This window comes from Grammomys surdaster, unplaced genomic scaffold (assembly GCF_004785775.1).
Source record: "Grammomys surdaster isolate TR1022 unplaced genomic scaffold, NIH_TR_1.0 205, whole genome shotgun sequence".
NCBI classification, from domain to species: domain Eukaryota; kingdom Metazoa; phylum Chordata; class Mammalia; order Rodentia; family Muridae; genus Grammomys; species Grammomys surdaster.
The window spans coordinates 1,492,594-1,502,562 of NW_021604650.1; the positions used below are offsets into that span (position 1 = coordinate 1,492,594).

The 9,969-nt window shown below is 51.3% G+C and overlaps 1 protein-coding gene across 1 annotated transcript in view; it reads right to left on the reverse strand.

The window, feature by feature from the left end:
• Nrxn2 (neurexin 2) overlaps positions 1 to 9,969 on the reverse strand; it is a 99,082-nt gene that overhangs the window by 44,626 nt on the left and 44,487 nt on the right. The window contains 2 exon segments of the mRNA XM_028770976.1: positions 5,246 to 5,449; positions 5,627 to 6,013. Coding sequence (XP_028626809.1) covers positions 5,246 to 5,449; positions 5,627 to 6,013 — 591 coding nt within the window.

A 9,969-nucleotide genomic window follows, 5' to 3' on the forward strand; every position in this document is an offset into this window, starting at 1 on the left:
GGAACAGAGCCAAGTGAAGAGCTTTCCTGTCCGGAGGAGAGGAGATACAAGGAGTGTCGGGCAGGGTCCATCTGTCCAGAGAAGAGGTGATAATCCAGCCTACCCTGCACTGATTCCCCTCAGGGCCTCCTTCAAGATGGGTGTCCGGGGGCAGGGCCCTCCCCAAGGAAAGCAGGGACAGAGCTGGCTGGAAAAAGCAGCCCTTCCGCCACATATTCCCAAAATGCTGTTCAGAGCGTGATAATCAGTAACCCGCTGGCCAGCAGCCAGTGCCTCAAGAGCAGAGAGTGGGTGGCCATGCTGACGCTGGACATAGAGACTGGGCTGATGGTGTAAGCATGGGAGGGGGAAAGGGGGAGGGGAGGGGGAGGACGGGGGAAGGGGAAAGGTGGGGGAGGACAAGGAGGAGAGGGGAGGACAGGGAGGAGAGGGGAGGGGGAGGAGAGGGGAGGGGAGGGGAAAGGTGGGGGAGGACAGGGAGGGAAGAGTAGGGGGAGGACAGGGGAGGGGAGGACAGGAGAGGGGTGGGGGAGGACAGGAGAGGGGAGGGGATGACAGAGGAGGGGAAAGGTGGGGGAGGACAGGGGAGGGGGAGGGGAGTGGAGGACAGGGGAGGGGAAAGGTGGGGGAGGACAGGGAGGGGAGGGGGAGGACAGGGGAGGGGAAGAAAGGGGGAGGTCAGGGGAGGGGAGGGGAAGAAAGGGGGTAAGACAAGGAGGGTAGGACAGGGGAGGGGAAAGGTAGGGGAGGACAGGGAAGGGAGGGGAGGGGGAGGACAGGAGAGAGGAGGGAGAGGACAGGGGAGGGGAGGGGAGGGGGAAGGGAGGGAAGGGGAAGCGCTCCACAGAGGGAGGAATGAAAGGCCCAAATCACTTCCAGAGGTGGGGGTGGGGTAGAGACATAGAGCATCCAGCTCCATTCGAGGAGCCTCAAAAACCACACAGCCACACCTCTCAAGAGGCCCCGAACAGAGCACTTGCTGTGGTACCATCTTTACTTAGGCTCCCAGTCTATATAGACAGTCACTGTCCAGCCAGTGGGAAGGCAGTGAACTTGCATGGCCCCGGGAGCTATGTGCGTTCCTGTGACTTACGACATGAGAAAGGCTCATGAAACAGAACCAGTGAGAATGTAGGAGCAAGGGGAACTTTGAGAAGGGCCTCAGGACACTAAGGAAGAAGGACCCAATGACAAGAATGTCCATCTCAGAGGTGGGCATCTCTGGACACCAGCAGCTAGGAAATCCACATGGGTCAGGGCTGAAGGAGGGGACACCCTGTGGCTCAGACTATGCCCTTCATGGAGACATCATGGCACTTCCTGGGGAGAGGCCAGACCCAGGGTAGGCAGTAAGGAAAAGGCCACCCTGCACCAGGGTCAAGAATCCAGGGGACATTAGCATCCCTAGAGGCAGAGACCAGCCCCCCTGCTTGTGGCTTGCTCAGATGCTGAGCTGCTGAGGAGGCCACTCCCCAGTCCTCTGGTTCCTCTGTCTGCAAAGAGGTTTTCAGAGCCTTTCCTGCCCTCTCCTTTTCATGTGTGTTGTTTTTTGTTTGGTTTGTTGGTTGGGGTCTTTGATTTGTTTTAGTTTGCTTTGTTTTGTTCTGTGAGACAGGGGTTCTCGGTGTAGCTTTGGCTCTCATGGAACCCTCTGTAGACCAGGCTGGCCTTGAACTCACAGAGCTCTGACTACCTCTGCCTCCCGAGTGCTGGGATTAAAGGCTTGAGCCACTGCCACCACCACCCAGCTGGCCTTCTCTTAAGTAACAAGTTTCGCATCTCTGGAGACCATTACAGAAGGCCCCCTTCTACCAGGGCCTTCTCTGGCACCTCAGCTCCTCCTTCAGGCCCAGCTGAGTTTTCATTCCTGCGAGGCTGCTGAACGGAGTGACTACTTATTGAACCTCTGGCCTCCTTGCTTACAGAGACAGATCATAAATCAGAGACCAAACCTCTAGTTTAGCAATGAGCCCAGACCTGTACGACGGCCTTCATGCAGCTGCCTTTCCAGAGCCCAGCAAGCCCTGGGTGGTTCACAGGATGAGGAACAGAGTGAGGTTGGCCTGGACTGGACTGGTGGTACTCTGTGGAAACAAGCCCCTGCAACTGGCTCCCTCCCCCTCCCAGGCTGATGTGCCACACTGGAGAGTATGTGGAAGCCACACCGAGGTCAGCCTCAGGTGTCCACTCCTCAGAAGCTATCTACCTTGATTGTTAAAAATGTCTCACTGTGATCTGGGGCTCACCAATTAGGCTATGCTAGCTGGTCAGTAAGCCTGGAGATCTTCCTGTCTTTGCCTCCTCAGCTGGAATTCAGGTCTTTATGCTTGTAAGACAACATTTTACCAACTGAGCTGATTCCTCAGACTCTTAGTTGAAGATTCTAGCCCCATTTCAAACAGGGGGAAAAAAAGCAGACTTAGAGAGAGGAATTAAACTTACCAATCTGTGAAAAGTACAAGGGGTAGACCCTGAGTCTTCTGGCCCCAAGCCCAGAGCTCTCCCCACCTCAGCTCCAGGCTGGACAGCTGGACAGAGACGGCTTGTGTCTCTAGTGCCTACACAGAGGAAATGAACCGCTGGGCCGTGATCCCTTTGAGATCGAATGACCCTTTCACTGGGGTCACCTAAGGCCATGTGAAAACACAGGTATCTACATTACAAACCTCTAAGTAGCAAAATTACAAAAGTAGCAATGAAAATAATTGTCCAGTTGGGGATCACCATAACATGAGGAACCAACTGTATTAAAGTCTCAGCATTAGGAAGACAGAACCATTGCTCTGGCTCTTTTGCAGCGAGTCTAGCCCAGCCTCCATGCTGCCGCCCGTCTAGAGCACAGCAGGCACTGGGTGGTTCACATGATGTGGAATAAGGAATTCTGGGCTGTACTGGTAATACTATGTGGAAGCAAACTCCTGAACCTGGCTCCAATGTGGGTCCTTCTCCCAGGCTGATATGCCACACTGGAGTGTATTTGGTGCCTACACACCTCTGTGTCCTTATATCAAGTGGAATCTGCAAACAGGTATGTCTGCACCAAGTGTCTGGTCTCAGCTTTGTCATGAGCTGTGCTAGAGATTAACTCTCAGCACCTATGTCTCTGTAGAGAGGGGACAGGGTATACAGCCAGAGGTGTAGGGCAGAGGTTGTTGTTGGCTGTCATCAGTCTGACACATCCAAACTAGATCTCTCTGGATCTTGTTCTGACTTCTAAGATTCATGAGATGCAGACAGAAAGGCAAGCCTGTAAGAAGAAGGCTAAATTCCAAGGGTTATGTCCCAAGGGTTCACCAAGATAAGTTTTCCTGGCCAAGAATGCCATCTCTTGTGTAAAGAAACTACAGCTCCTTCCCAGGGGATCGAGAACAGTCCAAAGAGGCCAGAAGCATGTCTTCCCTGAGGATCAAATACTCCAGGCTTCTCCTGCTCTGTCCCACCAAACAGAGCAGAGCCAAGTGCTAGCCATGTGAGGGCAGCACATGTTCAGAGGGAGGATCACGTGCTGTGTGCCCAGTCTAAGGACTAAAAATGACAGAATGACACAAGAGGCCCTGGGCAGGACCTTCTTCCTAGGACAGTGTCAAGGGCATTGCTGAGGTGGGAGGTCTGTTGTATGCCCTGGCCAAGCTGTCATCTGCCACCCATTCAACGAGCTGTAAGTTAGAGCAGAGCTGGAGGAACCTCAAATCAACTTGAGGTCCTGGTCATCCACTATTCTCTCAGCTCCTGCCTCCCAGAAAATCCCTGACCAAAGAGCACAGAGGCCAGGAGAACAATGTGTGGAGCCAGCACAAGATTCTAAACAAGGCCCCCGAAGTCCACGATCTATCCTAGAAATGCTCTGGAGATCAAGGTTAAGATGAGAGTCCAGGTCCATGTTTGACAGCTCAAAGCTCTGTGTTCTGGAGAGCACTCCTCCCATGACCAGAACACATGGCGCTCTGCTTAGACTGTGGGGCTCGAAGGCATCTATGGGGCAGTCCTTGGCTGTGGCACCTTCTAAGCAGTAGATAGCTGCATCAGCAGCCTGAACACTGTAGGGCCTCTCCACTCAAGGAGTCCTACACTGCAGTCTGTAGGCCTTCCTGATGCCCTCCTGGCTCTGGTTCATGACCTGGTACATAGCTGACCCTCATAAGAAGTCCCTTTGAAACCAGCCAAATGAGTAGCTCTGCTCTCTCTTTCAAAAGCCATGGCCCATGATTACCTAATAGGATAACATAAGAGTATTATCCCTAAGCCCCTGGAGATGTGTAGGCAAGGCCTGTTCTTACCCATGGGCAGCAGCAGAGACAGTGAGTAGTCTGATGGAGAGGGCCAGCAGCTTGACAACTCCCACCCAAAACTCTGAACGCTAAAGCCCATGGACTGGGTTTAACACAGGCACTTCCCCCAGCCATTACTAGCTTTGTTATGTTGGCCAAGTCAACATAAAAATTTCATAACTGGGCCAAGAGTGGTGGCTCATACCTTTAATCTTACTTAGCATTCAGGAGGCAGAGCAGGTGGATCTCTGTGAGTTCAAGGCCAGCCTGGTCTACATAGCAAGACTCTGTCTCCAAAAAACGTTTCATAATCTGTAAGCCAGGGTGAGTCATGCCTGCCTGGTGAACTGGTATCTTCCCAGAACTGCCATGGGACTCAGGCATGAACACAAGATTCTAGACAAGTGTGAGGTAGTATGTTCCTGTGCCCAGAGTACACACATGAACCTGTATACAGCATCACAGAGACAGCTCTACTCTAAGCTAAGGGTGGCTGCATGCAAAGGCAGGCTGTTTGCTGTCCTTATGTCTGCCACTGGGCTTCACTGAGCTGAGCATGGGCTCGTTCTTAGCAGGTGTCAACAAGCAACTCCATAATGAATAAGCCAGTGGATGAGCAAATGAATGTGCCAGCAAGCAAGAATGAGTTTGTGCCATCTTGTCTGTGCAGGACAGATGCCACCGACACTCCATGGGAGTGACTTGGGAGGACAGTTATCACACTCAGATGCATTCTGACAAGTATGTGGCTGTGCTCTGGATCACCAGCCCACAGTATGGCCAACCGTGGAGCACAGCTCGAGGTTGTATATCCTCAACAGAGACAGCCCTTGGGAGCTCATAGGGATGTTACGGCCTATCTCCAAACTGCTGAGGTCACCTCTGGCTGGTGCCATCACCAGCTTCTCCAGACAGAGGGGAGTGTAGACCAGAGGCAGACCAGGGAGAGGCCAGGAGGCCTGGGACGGGGTGGTTACCGAGGTTGACGGTGAGCTTCATCTGCCCCCCGTCCAGCTCGAGGCGCAGAGTGTCGGCCGACTCCCTGGAGGTGGTGGCCATCATGAGTCCATAAGCCCTCTGGGACATGAAGCGCAGGGACACATCTTCCGCTTCCGTGTGCATGGCATTGGGCAGCATGATCTTCATGTACATGGAGCCATCATAGCTTAAGACTGTGGCCTCTGGCCAGGAGTGGAGAAGAGAGGCAAAGGAAACAGAAAACATGGAAAGGGAAGAAAGAAGACAAGAGAGTCATTACTAGGAGAAAAGTCAGGGGCTGGCCTGAGGATCACTCTGAAGAGGAAGGAAGCATGGGGGTGGGAAATTGGGTCCTTCTGAGGACACATGACCAGCCTCACCTCTCTCACAGACCCGACCCAGAAAGCCGGTCCCGATGCAATCACAGACGAACCGGTTCCAGCCCTCTCGACAGATGCCCCCATTTCTACAGGGGGCCGATGCACACTGCTTCAGGGTCTCCCGAGAGCAGAAAGGAGCAACGCCCACAGCCCCCTGTGCCTCAGCCAGGCCCCGGAGATCTCGACTCCGCCCGTCTATGAAGAGGTCTCGCACACAGCCCACGTAGCCAGCCCGGAGAGCAGCTGTCCACACCTCAGGGGGCAATGGCAGGTCCACTCGACCCCCCTCAGGGAGGCCGCCCAGGTACAGCTCACTCTCTAGGTCCAGGACCTCGCTCTCTCCTGTGGCCAAGAATGGTGTGCTGCGGCTGTTCACAGAGATGGACCCTGGGGACCAAGGGAGAGCAGGCCTCAGTGTGGAGGGAAGACACAGTCTGGAAAGGGATGTCCTGAATTTGCTTCCGAGGGCCCCTCTATCCTGCACCCCGCAGTATATCAGGAGAATAAGCAACTGCCTTGGTCCTGGGATCTAGCCTCACTGACTAATTCTTTCCAAACTACCTAACTAGTCCACAGGTCCAGGAACTTGTGATACAGATGTAGAGCCATACCCACCCCAGCCCAGCGTGCTGTAGGCCCCAGTGCAGACTCTTCCTAGCCACCTAAAAGAGACCTCCAAACTACACAGAAGACATATACACACCCAAAATCCTCCCCCTAAAAACAGTCAGATCATTCACCAGGTTATTCCTACCCCTATCTCTGGGACCAGGAGCTGGAGGCAGAGAACCTGAAGGAGACTGAAATAATTGAGTCTAAAGCCCTCTACCTGAAACAAACACCCAGCAGCTCTTAGAACCGTGTGCCAGGTAGCCACTGCTTCAAACACAGTACTGACATCTCATGGCCACTCCAGGGACCTGGTCCTTCACTAACAGGCTTTGAACCAGTAGATAAGGCTTACAGACACTGAGAAACCTACCCAAGAACCACAGCAGAGGAGGAACATAATCTAAGTCCCATGTAAGCAGCAAGACCCCAGAGCCTGTCTTTTCTACCCTTCAGCACTATGGCACTGCCTGGAACTGGCTCTGTGGCCAGGAGGCAAGATGAACAGGAAGCCAACTCTACAGGCCTGGGACACAGGCAGGGGGCCAGGAGGGAGCAGGGCCTAGAGCTTCTAAATCGGAAGAGTCATTTTGTCTTGTTCTGTTTTGGCAGCTGTTGGTTTTGTTTGTTTTGCTTTGCTTTTTTTTTTTTTTTTAAGGGTTCAGTTTTTACTTCTGTGTCTGTGAGTGTTTATACGTCCATGTGTACATGAGGTACCTACAGAGTCTGGAAAAGGAGGGCAGCTCCCCTGAAGCTGCAGTTACAGGAGGCCGGGATGGTTACTAAGAACCACACCCCAGTCCTCAGCAAAAACAGTAAGACTCTTAACCACTGAACTGCCTCTAGCCCCTTATTTTGTTCTGGAAGCAGAGTCTCATGTAGTAGCTCAAGCTGGTATAGCCTCAAACTCATGGTTCCTGCCTCTGGCTTCAGAGCACTGACATTTCAGACATGCACTCCCAATCGGCAGGCTAGAAGAGTTCTCTTGGAGGAAAGACTGCTAGCGTGGTTTGTTCTCTCCAAAACTCAAGTTGAAATTTGGCTGCCATTGTGAGAGTTGTGGGACATGAGGTCTTTAACAACGAGGTCACTGGCCGTGACTTTCCTTCAAGGGTAGGCTCAGGAGTGGGTCTCTCAGGAGAGCAGGGCGCTAAACAATGAGGCATCTGCTTTTTCTGGTCTCTTTTGTGTGCGAATGCCCACCCTTCAGCTTGGCTCTGTGTTAGGACAGTACAAAAGCCTCCCCAGAAATTCACACTACGCTCTTGGGCTTCAAAGTCTCCAGAATTGTGAGCCAGCTAAACTTTCCTTTACAAATGCCTGGTCTCTGATGCTCTGCTACAGCAACGGAACACAGATTGAGACAGGGCTCACGTCAGAAACTGATCCAGGATCCGGTGGGAGCTGCAAAGCCTTTATTATAACCTTAGGCTTCGGACAACCCCTTTGTGTGTGTGTGTGTGTGTGTGTGTGTGTGTGTGTGTGTGTGCGTGCATGTGTGTGGTGTTTCTTGTGCTGGTTCAGGATTGGGAGGAGGAGTCTTTTTAATCAGGGTATCATGCATCTCAGAATGGTTTTATGTAACCAAAGATGACCTTGAACCTCGTAGCCACCAACTTCATCTCCCAAGTGCAGGGATCATAGGTTTGCACTGTTGTGCCTAGCTTGTTTATATTTGTTAAAGTTTTTTGTTTTTTTTTTCTTGAGATAGGGTCTCACTCTATAACCCTGGCTGCCTGAAACTGTCTCCTTCTCCTAGTGCTAGGATTAAAGGCATATACCACCATGCCTGGTCTAAAGATTTTTTTAATTATGCATATGAATATCTGCGTGACAGTATGTACTCATGAGTACAGATACCCACAGAAGGCAGAAATTGTCAGCAGACTCCAAGAGCTACAGGCAGTCGTGACTCGCCAATACGAGTGTATGAAACAAGAACGGTACATATTCTAAACCACTGAGCAACCTCAATATATATACCGAGACAGAGTCTTACTAAGCAGCCCTGACTGGCCTATAACCCAATCTGTAGACCAGGCTAGCATTGAACTCACAGAGCTCTGCCTATTTCTGTCTCTCAAATGCTAGGATAAAGGCAAGTCCCACTACACCTGAAAGTCCAAAGTTTTATTCCATGTTTCCTTATTCCATTTATTCCTTTTTCAGGTTTTGACAAACTCTTAAAAGAACAAAAGAGGAAGAGGATGAGGAGGGGAAGAGGAAGAAGAGGAGGAGGGAGAGAAGGGAGAGGAGGGGGAGGAGGAAGAGAAGGCAGCAGGTATTCAGTTTACAATCAGAGGCAGAGACAGGATGACGGCTGCATGTTTGAGGCCAACCTGACTACACATAAGATCCTATGTAAAAAATAAAAGCAAAGCTCGCAAGGAGCCATTGGGCACCTCAGGCACCGACACGGCTGGGCTACTGAGAGGGAGGGGCTTAGAGGTGAGATATGAACACAGAAACAGGGGTGGGGACAAATGGGATGGACAAAACTCCTCTACAGACACAGCTCCGACTAAAGCCAGTCCCTCCCTCAAAACCTTACTGACCCAGAGATGGACTCCCAGGCTCCCTTGTAAAGTTTTTAAAAATATTTATTTTTACCTTGTGTGTATGTGTGTGTGCCTGCATGTATGTAGGAATGTGAGCCACCATGTGGGTGCTGGGAAACCAAACGTAGGTCTTCTGCAACGTGCTGAGCTGTTTCTATACATGAGTGTGTGTGTGTGTGTGTGTGTGTGTGTGTGTGTGTGTGTGTGTAGGTCAGAGGACAACATTTAGGAGTCATTTCTCCTTCCACCACGGGAACAATTTCTCCTTCCACCATGGGAACAAACTCAGGCCTGATCAGTAAGAAGGAGCCTTTACCTGCTGAGCCAAGTCACCAGCCCTAGGCTCCCTTCAATACCATGGCCTCAAACCTGTTCTCTCATGACAAGGCATCACTTTCCTCAGGGCCCCTCTCCTAGCAGGATCTCAAATGTGGCCCCTGTGATCATCTATCTCCCTGTTTATGGCCAGAGTCCCCAGAGCCTGCTGTGACCCATCTTTTGGCTCACTGCTGGAACAAGAGTCAGCAAGAGGCGAGTGCTGAGAGGAAGAAGGAAAGAAAGGAAGAGTTCTGGAGAGGGAACTGAAGTGAACTCTGACCTCTGCTCCAGGGTCACTCCCCGGTATGGAACAGAAGCCACCTGACTCATTCATTGACAGAAGAACAGATAAACAAGATGTGGGCCTGCCACTAAGTGTTACTCAGCGTTTGAGAGGAAGGGAGTTCTGACTCACACTACAACACAGATGAACCTTCAAAGACACCCTACTCATTGAAACAGCCAGGCATAAGAAGACAAATATAGGGGCTGGAGAGATGGCTCAGCAGTTAAAAGCACTGGCTGCTCTTCCAGAGAACCTCTGTTCAATTCTCAGTAACCACATGGAGGCTCACAATTGTCTGGAACTCCGGTTTTAGGGGCTCTAACAACCTAAGATATACATGCAGGCAAAACACCAATGCATGCAAAGTAAAATAAATAAATAAGTCATTAAAAAAAGAAGAAGACAAACATACAGATTGGATATAGTGGTACATGCCTTTAATACCCTGGAGGGCTAAGACAACAGGATCTCCATTCCAAAGTTATTCCAAAGTTAGACTGGACTGTATGCAAGACTGTGTCGAGAGGAAGGAAGGAAGGAAGGAAGGAAGGAAGGAAGGAAGGAAGGAAGGA